The sequence below is a fragment of the Ptychodera flava genome, chromosome 5 (genome assembly GCF_041260155.1).
Source record: "Ptychodera flava strain L36383 chromosome 5, AS_Pfla_20210202, whole genome shotgun sequence".
In the NCBI taxonomy this organism is placed as follows: domain Eukaryota; kingdom Metazoa; phylum Hemichordata; class Enteropneusta; family Ptychoderidae; genus Ptychodera; species Ptychodera flava.
Window position 1 is genome coordinate 43,635,669 of NC_091932.1, and position 13,986 is coordinate 43,649,654.

The 13,986-nt window shown below is 34.3% G+C and overlaps 1 protein-coding gene across 2 annotated transcripts in view; it reads left to right on the plus strand.

The window, feature by feature from the left end:
• LOC139134034 (DEP domain-containing mTOR-interacting protein-like) overlaps nucleotides 1–9,219 on the plus strand; it is a 60,984-nt gene extending 51,765 nt beyond the window's left edge. Inside the window, exon 9 of one of the 2 annotated variants that reach the window (XM_070700881.1) lies at nucleotides 2,157–9,219. In XM_070700881.1, the coding sequence (XP_070556982.1) occupies nucleotides 2,157–2,282 (126 nt within the window). In that variant the 3' untranslated portion in view covers nucleotides 2,283–9,219. The remainder of the gene's footprint in view (nucleotides 1–2,156) is intronic. The other variant, XM_070700882.1, reaches the window with a different exon arrangement.
• The last annotated feature ends 4,767 nt before the right edge of the window (nucleotides 9,220–13,986 follow it).

Genomic DNA, 13,986 nt, shown 5'->3' on the forward strand with positions numbered 1-13,986 from the left:
ATTGAATTTATTAGGAAATCATCAAAGCCAAAATAATTTTAGTGTAGAATTATCAGAAAGTTCAACTTTTTTGACAGTTCATAGTGAAATGCTTACCATCTTGGAGGATTAAAACATGTAAAGGCAACTTTCCTGAATCCCAACTTTGACATATTCTGAACCGTCATTTATTGTGCCCTGTATGTTATCTATAAGAAATTGCTCAAAATAGTCAATAGAGATAAAGATAGAGATAGAGAAAGTTCTAATTTCCATTTATGGTTGACTTTGTAAGGATAAAATAACATTACTTTTTGAGGAAAAAAATAGAGTGGTCAAGTAAAAGAGTGGTCAAAGTGATAGGGTTTTTACGGTAAAGCTGGGCTGAAGATTCCTCATGTGCTATTTATAGCAATTATGCAATCTGTGTAAACAGTGCAATGAAAGTTACATGATTCCTTATAATGCTTTTGATGACCTTGAACTTCTTAAGTCTCAAACATCTGTCTCTTCAGTGTGCTTTCTCTGAGTATGTACAGTCTCAACTTATTCAACAAAACTCACTTACAATGTTAATCAAAGATATCCACCTTCTTCATCAATACATGTGTCACAAAAGGTTATTCTCTACAAAACACAGCAGAGCTCTGTCAACTGTTGAGTTGCTTGTTCTTTCAAAACCGCTGGTCAGACAGCTTTAAACTTTGGTTTACAAGTCCCGAGGATGACCTTTGTGAGATAATTTCATACAGACAGGAAATACTTAATTTTGTATCCATGTCTATAGTAGCTTCAGGGACTTTGGCCCTATGTTTTTTACATGTCACGTGACCTCAATGACCTTTGATCTCAAATATACATATTTGTGCAATAACTCAGTAACCACGAGTGCTACACTCTTCATATTTGGTATGATGGGATATGACGCCATATATTGTACCTCATTAATTATGCACCTATCTAATTTTGAGCGAGCCAATAGAGCTAGAGGTCTGATTTTTGGTATATAGGGATAACTTAGCAATACAATTTTTTTAAAACAATGTCATGTGACCTCAGTGACCTTTGACCTCAAATATACATATTTGTCCATAACTCAGTAACCACAAGTGCTACACCCTTCATATATGGTATGATGGGACACCTTATGACGCCACATATTGTACCTCATTAATTATGCACATATCTAATTTTGAGCGAGCCAATAGAGCTAGATGTCTGATTTATGGTATATAGGGATAACTTATCAAGACAATATTTTTTACAAAATGTCACGTGACCTCGGTGACCTTTGACCTCAAATATACATAATTGTCCATAACTCAGGAACCACAAGTGCTACACCCTTCATATTTGGTATGATGGGACACCTTATGACGCCACATATTGTACCTCATTAATTATGTGCATATCTAATTTTGAGCGAGCCAATAGAGCTAGATGTATGATTTTTGGTATTTAGGGATAGACTAAAGGATAGACATTGTTTGACAAAATGTCATGTGACCTCGATAACCTTTTACCTAAAATACATGATTATGTCAATAAATAAGTAATCACAAGTGCTATGTCCTTTATATTTAGTAGGATGGGAGACCTTATGACAACACATGCTTTACCTCATTAATTATGCACACATCTAATTCTGGGCAAGCCAATAGAGCTTGAGGTCTGAATTTTGGCATATATGGATTAATTAGCAATACAATTTTTTTTTCAAAATGTCACGTGACCTTGATGACCTTTGACCTTGATTTTGCATATATATGCATAACTCAGTAACCACAAGTTCTTTACGCTTCAATTTTGATAGGATAATAGACCTTAAGATGTAACATCTTGTACCTCATTTATTATGCGCATATGTATTTCTTGGCTGGCCAATACAGCTAGAGGTCTGATCTTTTTTCCCGATTTAGAACCATAACTTAGACATGCCTCTTGTTTCAAATTGGGAACAATGACATAGTCCTATGTGCCCATTCATCTGAACATATACACTCCAGTGATACTTGTTAATGACCACATTTCCCTGCCCCATCAAGACTAATACTCCTATTACAAGTGGGGACTATGTCATTGTCAATGACTTGTTGTCATTAAGTTACATCCATATGAAGGCTGCAGTGGCTTGAGTTATAAAGAGTTTTAAACTGTGTTTGTATCATCTCTTTCAGGTTGGTCAGTACATCACATCAGTCAATGAGATCAGTGTTATGCACATGGATCACACACAAGTTGCAAGAGTCATTCTCTCCATTCCTGCAGCTGTCAGCCTAACAGTCTATGAAAAAAAGAAATAATTTTGCCTTCTGAAAAAGCTAAAAGACCCATACATAGCTGACTGACATTGATATCTTTGTTAAGTGGTAGCTTTGTATGATTCAAAACTTCTGGAGAAAAAACACTAACCATGATCTTGTCTTGCCAACTGATTAAAGAGTCAATTAAAGATCCAAGTTGTAAATTTTTGCCTGTGTTTTCCGTTAGTCATCCATCATGCAAGAGATTATCTTCTCTTCTTTGTGAAACTGTAAATCATGAACAAAATGGACAATCTTAAATTTTGGTGTATTGCTATTTGTTTCAATTGCAAATTTAACCTCTCTGGAGAGAAGTTGGGGTGGACCATTCTTTGGGAAATGGGGATGGACCTCTATTGAGGGAAGTGGGGGTTGAAACAATAGAAAGAAAGTAGGAGACACTGTGTAGGATAACTTGAGGACAAATGAGATGCATGGTGTAAATTTTTGTAAAAAGTGATATCACTTATTTTTTCAAGTCCCACATATTAAGGGAAATTAATATTGTTGATTCTTGCCAAAAGGAAAGTATTTTTGTACTATTAAATTTGATGAAGATATTGAACTTGGCATGATGCAAATCTGTGGTGGTACTGAATGGCATGGCTGTTTATATTTTGAAAATTCATGAAAATTTCAACAGATTTTATTTGTACATACGACTAATATGACTATTTCAGTTCGTAATACCATCTCTGCTAGTACACTCACGTTTTGTTAGTCTGTTTGAACTTGAACTCCACCACCCTCCCTTTCCTGTATTAGTACAGTGGATCAGTCCATGACATATCTTGGTGGCTGACCAGTTTGTACTTGGATTAGCACACAATTTGGACAGTGGATCAGTCCATTATGTATTCGGTGGTTTACCAGTTTGTACTTGAGGGATGGGTGTGATTGTTCTCAGTTTTGTTGTCAATTATTGTCCAAGATTATTATAGAGAGGCAGAGACTTGAAACTCTAGGTTTTCACCTGATTTTCATTTTCTATTTTTGTGTCAGAATTAATTATTGCTTCCTATAAGTACTTATATTAAATAGCATTAAAATGTGGAAGAAATACTTGCCAAATTACCCCTAGAAGTATGAAGTTCAACTACAGAAATTGTGGGTGTTTGCTATCCCAGTGCAAGTTAACTGTTTCACCCCATTTTCCTGTTAAGAGGTTCAGTTTTTCCGGAGAAAACAAGGAAGATTGTTTGATGTTGACAGGGTAAACAATGTGTTTGTTAGTCCTCACTGGAAGAATTCCGAAATGGTAATGATACCAACGAGTTCAGTCTGTCTGTACGTCTGTCTATCTTGGGATGTTTCTCAGACATTCATGAACTGATTTCATTCAAACTTGGCACAAGTATAGTATCCTACAGCACACAAATGCCTGTCACAGTTTGTTTTGCAATCCAATCCAATGTAGTCAAATGATGATCATTTTATTGCAAAAAATTTGTAATATTGGAGGTATTACCCAGACACAGCCTGACCAATATGACACAAACTGTGAAAACATGCAATAAACTATCACTCTCATGTGTGTGTTAGTTTTACTTCTTATGTAATGGGAAATGGATATACTGTAGCTGTAATGGGAAATGGATATACTGTAGCTGTAATGGGAAATGGATATACTGTAGCTGTAATGGGAAATGGATATACTGTAGCTGTAATGGGAAATGGATATACTGTAGCTGTAATGGGAATGGATATACTGTAGCTGTAATGGGAAATGGATAAACTGTAGCTGTAATGGGAAATGGATATACTGTAGCTGTAATGGGAAATGGATATACTGTAGCTGTAATGGGAAATGGATATACTGTAGCTGTAATGGGAAATGGATATACTGTAGCTGTAATGGGAAATGGATATACTGTAGCTGTAATGGGAAATGGATAAACTGTAGCTGTAATGGGAAATGGATATACTGTAGCTGTAATGGGAAATGGATATACTGTAGCTGTAATGGGAAATGGATATACTGTAGCTGTAATGGGAAATGGATAAACTGTAGCTGTAATGGGAAATGGATATACTGTAGCTGTAATGGGAAATGGATAAACTGTAGCTGTAATGGAAATGGATATACTGTAGCTGTAATGGGAAATGGATATACTGTAGCTGTAATGGGAAATGGATATACTGTAGCTGTTTTTTGTGGTTTTCATTTATGTAGGACATCCCAAGTGAATTGCAACTCATCTGCTACATTGGTTATTTTACCACCAAAGAGGTTCAATGACTTAAAGAAAAAATTACGAAAAAATACATCTTCTCTAATCCACCCCAGAAATTTAATGATTTTGCCGAGTAATCATGTGTAGAGAGAAAGAGAAGGTGGCGACAGATCAAAACAACCCACCTTACCATGCAATACCACATTACACCCTCAGAATAAAGTGGAAAGGTGCTAGTTATTGAAAACTACAAACTGACTACTATGTCATTGTCTTGAATAGAGTTTACATGTCATGTGATTGTCATGTGATTTGGTTGGCTTGAAATGTACTCATTTGTCAGAATCTTCAAATTTCTCATCCAAGATTTGCCATAGAGGCCTAAACATTGAGAGTGTCATGTAAACATAGCATCAAAAATTGATGTTAGAAGAGATATGATAATTTTGTTGTAATTAACAAAATCATGATTTTAATCTAACCTGTAACATTTTATCACTTTCAAGGAAATGAAGCAAATAATGTCTTACAGAATTTTAGATTTCTTTGTCAGAGATGAGAGTTGTGTATTTTCATATTATACTTAGTTATGTAATGTTTACTGTTTGTGGAGTTTTTAATTTTTGAAAACATCACTCCATTTCAGCACTGGAAACACAAAAACACTGCTCATGCACAACAGGTGTAATATGCACTTTATATGCAGATCATTGATTTACACTGTAACTAATTGTTGATTGAAATGTACATTACTATGTTTATCTTATCCAACAAGAAAAACATTCCTCTTAACTTTGTAGAGGAAATTGAACATGAAATAGAAGTATTAAGTATAAACAGGTCTAAGATTTTAGTTCAATTCTGACTCAATACTATCATGGCTAAAGCTCTCCACTGGCAGGTGAGATGACATTCTTTCAGGAGACAGTTGCCTATGTAGTTATGTGTCAGTAGCTGTGATTGGTCCCTACTGTTCTGTGAATTTTGGCTGGTTAATAGTTACAAGTTATTTTCCTGGAACATGAGGGTAACTCAGACTTTACAAATAGTCTAGACTGTGTTTTTACAAGTTACTACCTCAACTTTTACAAATTACTTTGAAGAAAAATAATAGAGTTAAAGTCATTTCGACACAAGTTTGGTTTGCTTAACAAAACACAGATGGGAAGGAGACTTTTGGTATGTGACCTGTACATTTTTCTCTTTGATATTGAAAACTGACTGAGAAAAGTCATGCCATCATTTCACCATACTACAAATGTCAATCATCCTGAGCAGGTGACACTAGAAGTATTCTGAAATATTTCATACAAGTCAAGTATATCATTGTCATCTACAAGTATGTTATAATCATCTACAATTTTCTGGTTGAGACAGAAAGATGTACACTGAGTGCAGAGTGCTGACAAAGTTTAAAATGCAAGATGCTGTCAATGCACGCACATAATGCAAAGCCATCAGTACGTACTGGCTAGTGAGTTTGGCAAATAATTGCCATAGTGGATGGCAGAATTGGCCTACAGCTTGACACAGAGGGAGCCCTCAGTTGTATTTTTGAGCGACAGAAAGAGGGAGAGTTCCACAGCTCTGTTGTTGAGGTCTTCATAATCATGGAGTCAATTCAGGGTATCTAAACATCTCCAAATTAATGTTGATACATAGTTACCAAATTAATATTGGTACATAGTTGCTAAAATTAATATTGGTACATATTGGTATATAGTTGCCAAATTAATATTGGTACATAGTTGCCAAATAAATATTGGTACATAGTTGCCAAATAAATATTGGTACATAGTTGCCAAATTAATATCGGTAATAGTTACCAAATTAATATTGGTACATAGTTGTCAACTTCAAAGTCACAGTTTGTTAAAAATGCATCAGGGATTGTTATTGAACACTCATTAAACTTTTCAACATGGTTTAAAACTGCCGATATGTTTCAAATGTCTGCAGAGTGTCATGTTATTTTCAGTCATCAGTATCAATGGGTGCCTTACGTAGTGAAAACAGAATATGTTCATCTTCAGCTGTGAAACTTTCAAACATTTCTGTTAATCCCAAGGTGATAAGATTCATAATACAATGTTGATTAAGACTGTGTGTTTTCCAAAGCGGAACAATGAATAAAGCTTCAAATTTCAATAAAGTATATAAATTACAACAAAACCAGCAGTAAATACGCTTTCCAGACAGAAGATTTTGCTGTCTTAATATGCTTTCCTAGTTTGAAGTAATTTAACTTAACCTGTTCACCCCCAATTCCCAGTAAACAGGTCCTAAATTGCCATAGATAACAATGGGTTTGGGCAAAACCATGGTGGTGAAAGGGTTAAATCCATGTCCCCTTCGTCTTAAATCAGTCATTTTAGATTTTAACCCTTTGAGCATCAAAGTCAATTTATGTCACCTTTACAAAATATACCCCAGTCAATTTTTTTCATATTTTTGTCAAAATTTTGATAAAAAACTAGTCAATGAAATGTGATGTCCTTTTGGTCCAAAATTATCACAAAATTACAGAAAAATTCATAAAAATTGGTAAAATTTTGCACTAAAATTTTGGTGGGAAAAAATTACAGCGCTCAGAGGGTTAATACACAACTAATCCTTCTTGATACATCACTGAGGTGCATACAAGTTTTGGCAGTGGCTTTTGTTGGTATTTTAAAACAACATCTAACTTTTCAGTTATTGATATTTTACTGAATATTTTATTGTTTTGTCAAGTTATACAAATGTTATTTAATGTTTGATGTAGGATCTTGTTGTAAACTTTCTGTACAATGTAAATGTAAATTTATATTATCTTGAAAGAGAGCTGGGTACAGTGCATATCATACTCTTATCAAATGGTATGTTTACAGAGTAAGGTGGATTCTGATTGGCCAAGTTTATCATAGCCTTTTTTGTTATTCAACATGGCTGACAATTCAGAATTGTGGGCCTCAGCTAGCATTCACAAAACAATACTATAATATGTTTTCTGTAATTTATGTAATATTCAGTCTTGTTTCACTTCTAGTGTACAATTAAAATATGAATATCTGCTGTTGGCTTGTCAAATTTAAGTTCAGCTTATGTATATTACAAAAAAAAAACCAAGGAGATCCTATCCTGTAAATGGTTTCTTTTAGAATAGACAGTGGAGGGGGAAGTCTCCCCCCACTACTGTCTATGGTTTTAGGTTTGTAATTACTGTGACACATTGCCATAAGCATAAATCTATTTGTACACTTACAGGTATTTCATAATGGTTTATTTGAATTGAAAGGTAATTGGTTTTATGATGGTGATCTGAAGTCAATGACAGGCAATGATGATATCAACTTTCTGAAATCATATATGTTAATCATGAGTTGGCATTTACTGTTTAAATTTCATTGATATTTAAGGTAGGATGATATTGGTGTGAATGTTTTTGTCAACAGATTATAGTTATCAACTTCTTCCGAAATTGATTATATTGTAAAACAAGTCTTTTTAGCTAGCATCCTTTTTTAGCTAATTTTGCTAAGTGTATAAATTCGCTAATTTAAATGCTACTGAATTAAAGTTTTCCCCATATTTACTATTGTCAAGATGTCTTTTCAGCTAAATTAGAAACCTGTTGATGGCAATGAAAATCCAAAATCGCTAGAAAAGTATGCAGCTCATTCAAGGTGGTTAATAGTAGTTTATTCAACTTCATCTTCAACAGAATTCCCATCACGCTAAGGGCAATCAGATACAATTCAATATTCTTTTAGATTGACAATATGAGATTCATTTTTGTAGCTATTGCTGATTTATCCTTAACAAGACAGATTTTACAGATTTTCAACCACTGCTGTACTTGTCTGTGTCTTTAGCCTTAAACTTTCAAGATTTGCACTGTGCTCTTGTATGTGAGAAGGTGACAGGATTTCTATAAGACCTTGGTTAAAAGTTGTTGACTATAAAAGGATATGCTGCAAAACGACTACGACTTCTAAGAAGTCTTTGACATTTTGAGTGAGTAATGGAAATTTTGACACCAAGATGTGAATATACTTTGAAATCTGCTGTTTCAATTGGATGTGCACTCTGTAAACTTGTACAACAGTATTTAGAGACATATTACAAGTTCGATTTACATTTCAAGATGTATTTTATTTGTAAAGCTTATCCTGTGTTATGAATATTTACAAAACTCAATGGATAGCTTTTTCCTGGCGACAGCATTTTAAAGACACACAGACTTTCTTGGTGACATACCGACATGATTAGTTGCATGATACCAGGTACACATTGCCGATGAATTTCAAAACCATACATGTAGTCGCTTATCTACTGAGATATTGCTCTCATTAGTGACAGACAGTACTATAGCTGCTGATTGGCAGTTACCATAGCATTTACAAAAATATGCAAATTGTACTCTGCTCTTATTGGTTGCTTGAACTGTGTGTAGGACCATGGTTTGGCAGTGTTTTACTTGGCATCTTAGTTGAGTGTCAGCCATAATGTTTTCCTAAACAAAATCTAAACCTCGCACTCCATTTATTCTTACGTAAAAAACACAAAAGGGTTTCACCACCTTCCAGGGATGATAATGGTTCACTTGTATTTGATTAGCATGATAACACATTATTATGTTTGGTGTACTCAGACACTGTTCAAGGGGTACACAATCTTCATGTATAACTGATATTTTTGTCAAAAATTGTTTTGGATTTTATCTTATTTTAACTGAAAATTTTACAACAAACTTTGTATAATAAACTTTACATAATATTCTATCTGGCTGTGTCGGGTCCATTTTCAAAATTAGAATGTATGAAAATTCATTTTTAGCTTCCGTTTTGTATGTATGTACCGTAAGTGTGTATCAGTGTGTATGGATATCTGTCCAATGCATCTACTCCCAAACCACTGTGTACACCACTTTGATGTTTGATATGGTGATGTATCACGGGGTGAAGAGCTCCCATTGTTTAAATGAAAATGGTAATCCCAAATATTGCAAATTAGAAAAAAAAAGTGAAATGGTACAAAGTCTACAAGTCGGAAACTACCGGTCAAATTCTTCTGATTACTAGTTGCGATGGGTATTGGGTTATGTAAATAGACATATTTTCATAGGAATATCATCAATTTTTAGCTCCCATTTGCCATACATATATGGCAATTGGGAGGTTATATGGTTGAAAAAAGTCTGTATGTGAGATGTCTGTCTGTATGTATGTATGTATGTATGTATGTATGTATGTATGTATGGATGTCTGTCCGTCCAACGCAAAAACTCCAAAACTGCTGCACGTATAAAGCTGATTTTTGGTGTAGTGATGCCATATATGGTCTAGATGTGCCGTTGTTAAAATGAACTTGTTAGTCTCATTGATATGCAAATGAGGTAGAAAAAGGGCGAAAATGGTCAAAAATCAATAACTCAGGAACTGCTCTTCTGATCATTGTCATATTTGGTTTTTAAGTACCTTGGGCCCCACTTATTCAAACATATAGATTTGGTGTCAATATTGGCTGCTTTCTAATTTTAATGAATTTTTTTCTCTATTTTTTTTGCCATTTCAGTAGAAAATTGTTTCCTCTGAAACCAATGGTCTGTTTCGCTTTAAAATTTGGTTTGCAGGTTTCTTGTGATGACCCAAAATAAGATTCGTTGAAATTATGGCAAAATTTGCATATTTGTATTTTTGGGCAATTTTTGTCATTTTTGGTCAAAAAAATCTTCTTTGAAACTGTGTATGCCATTACTTTCTAATTGGATGTTCATGTTCCTAGGAGTGACCTGAAGATGACTTGGTGAACTAAAGGTGAAATTTGCAAATTTGTGGTACTTTCTGCCATGCTTTCAAATTTGGTACACAGGTGAAATGTAGTAGTTCATTCATTTTAAAGTCAAGTACTGCCAGTGTGAATGAGCAGATTATGATTGTGCTGTTCCAGGCTAAGGTGTTATTTATAGGAATGATGCAAGACGGTAATTGATATTTAACTGAATTTGACTTACATTGTATGTAACTCTTGTACTGTATAAACCCTATCAATTCACCCAGAAAAAAATAATTAATATGATTTTAAATAATTGAATTAATTAGGAAATCAACAAAGCCAAAATAATTTTAGTGTAGAATTATTAGAAAGTTCAACATTTTTAACAGTTCATAGTGAAATGTTTACCATTTTGGATGATTAAAACATGTAAAGGCAACTTTCCTGAATCCCAACTTTGACATATTCTGTACTGTCATGTATTGTTCTCTGTATGTTATCTAAAAGAAATTGCTCATAAGATTTTGTCATGATAGGTTGGCAAAATAAAGAGAGATAGAGAAAGTTCCAATTTCCAGTTGTGGTCAACTTGATAAGGATTAAATAAAATTACATTTTGAGGAAAAAAATAGAGTGGTCAATTGAAAGAGTGGTCAAAGTGATAGGGTTTTTATGGTAAAGCTGGGCTATAAGATTCCTCATGTTCTATTTATAGCATTTATGCAATCTGTGTAAACAGTGCAATGAAAGAGTTACATGATTCCTTATAATGCTTTTGATGACCTTGATCTTCTTAAGTTGCAAACATTTCTCTCTTCAGTGTGCTTTCTCTGAGAACGTACAGTCTCAACTAATTCAACAGAACTTACTTGCAATGTTAATTTGAGAGTTAAAATGTGCTTGTTTAATAGGATGAAAATACTGATAATGATAACAAGCTGAAGATTCTTTATAACCTGACAGATATGCTGGGTTTTTTTTACATAATCTTGATAAGCAAGGCATGTTTACTTTAATAAGAATGTAATTAACTCAGGTTTATATTATTATAAGCAGTAGTACCGGGTATCAAGTTGAACAAGCTGATATTGATAGGTTTGGCGGCTATTGGAGGTTAAAAGCTGTAAAAATAAATGTATGTATGTATGCATGACTATCTGTCTGTTTGTCTGTCTGTCTGTCTGTCTGTATGTATGTATGCATGCATGCATGCATGCATGTATGTATATGTATGTATGTATGTATATATGTATGTATGTATGTTAGTATTTATGGATGTATGTCCATCCACATTAAAAACTAATAAACCGCAGCACCTACCATCTTAGTATTTGGTGGACAGGTGCACCCAGGGGTGAAGATGTGAATTTGTTCAAATGAATATGCCAAAGTCAAAAATATGCAAATGTTGGGGGAAAAAAGGAAAAATCCTGCAAATTACTAAAACTTTGTAACCACTGACCAGATTCGGTTGAAACTTGGTATTCAGGCTCTTTATAGTGACTTTAGTTACATTTCTTCAAATTGTGGTGAAATGTTGAAAATTTGTATTTTTGGGGAGATTTTCCCATTTTCGGTCAAAAAATCTTATTTTCTGAAAGCGCTCATCCCATTGCCTTGAAAACTTGTATTTATTATCCCAGGGTTTGCCTTTGTCAGATTCGTTCAAATTGTGGTGAAATTTTCATATTTGTGTTTTTGGGGCAATTTTTCCCATTTTTTGTCTAAAAATCATTTTCTCCCATAGTATTTGTTGGATTACTTTAAAACATGGTAGTCTTGATCCTAGGGTTGTTTTCTGTCAGATATGTAAAAGTCATGAGATGGAGCATTTCATATTGCCGGGGTATAAGATTAATTTGGACTTACAATGGAATTTTCTTAGTAATCAACCTGTAAGAATGCAATGTCATGTGTGTATTAGTACTTAGTATTTCTGTAAAATGGGAGCACAGTGTCATTGACACTATTTTTGTATATTTTCTGAATTTTTTCTTTTTTCAATATAAAAAAAAAGTTCTCAGAAAGTAATCACCACATTTCTTTGAAATTTTAGTTCGCAAGTCCCTACAAGTGTTCTGTTACATCTATATTCAAATCATGATGAATTGAGCACTATGATAATTTCAAGAATTTTTACTCACATTTGGTATACCAATGTGAGGTTATCGTATAAGCTGAATTGATTTGCATGTCTGTATATTTGTGGGTATGTGCGGATGTATGTCCGTCACACACAAAGGCTCCCATACTGCCAAAGCTACCGTCTCAGTATTTGGTGTACAGGTAGATGTAGGGGTTGAGATGTGAATTTGTTCAAATGAACACATCAGTGTCAAAAATGTGCAAATGAGGTAAGAAAAAGGGAATTTCTGCATGTGTGCAGGAGTGACAGGCAAACTCCACTTATCTTGAGTCATTTCCTGTCATTGTTTATGAACTGTTACATATTAACAGAACTGCCCAAACCATAGACAGTAGAGGGGAGGAAGACCTTCAGTAGAGGGGAGTTGTTTATCAATTGTTACATATTAACAGAACTGCCCAAACCATAGACAGTAGAGGGGAGGAAGACCGTCAGTAGAGGGGAGTTGTTTATGAACTGTTACATATTAACAGAACTCTCCAAACCATAGACAGTAGAGGGGAGGAAGAGTGTCTATGGTCAAACTAAGAGGGGCTAGCTGCCTTTCAGCTATGCATGTTGCTAAAGTTGACCTCCAGTACCTAAAATTTCAGACCTTAATTACTTTGGTCATTCTTGTTTTTCTGGTTTAAATATTTTTTGTTGTTTTTCTGGTTGTACTGTGCAGAAATCATTGTCATAACATCAACGTAGAATTTTCCTGCGCTGAACAGATAGAAACAACATTTATTGTTGATCTTTGTTAACCCACACTGGTATGTACCAATTGTGATCAAATTTGAGCGACACCGTATAATTGCGGTATTTTTTTTCTGGTTGTACTGTGCAGAAATCATTGTCATAACATCGACGTAGAATTTTCCTGCACTGAACAGATAGAAACAACATTTATTGTTGATCTTTGGTACCCATACTGGTATATACCAAATTTGATCAAATGTGAGCGACACCGTATAATTGCGGTATTTTTTTTATTATTTCTTTGTTAACAAATTTTTCAGGAACAACTTGCAATGGCACTTTGGAATTTGACATGAAGCTTCCTTGGAATCGTTATACTGTTTATTCAGATTATGTTAAAATTAGCAAAATTGAATATTTCTATAGTATATATTCTTAACCCTATGCAGCCCAGGTCATTTGCATAAAATAAATGGGGGAACCAGACTCAACATCCAACCAACGAAGAAAATATTATGATTTAACGGCGTAATGGCGAAAAATTGACTGCAGCTACAAATGTTTGCCCAACTTTCAAATGAGATGTTACTGACCCCTACTGAATTAAGGAGCACCTCACTTGAAGATGCCATGTTTGGTCAAGAAATTGGAAAATTTACGATCCTTTCCACCACAGTAACCAGACATGAAGTGAAAATGCCTGGTGTTTCCGTATACGTTGGGATATACGTTGGGGTAATGCTCCCATGTTTCAGTATATGTTGGGACAATGCTCCCGTGTTTCAGTATATGTTGGCGTTGTCTATAGATTGGCACTTTTCTCTGACATAATTGTTGTGGGTTTTATGTCTTAAGAATTATGCTGTTGTATGTGAAAAAATTGTCAAGGGTCACCTGTAATTTTGGTGACAAATTATGATCCAATAGTAAGTAGTACACAACTAGC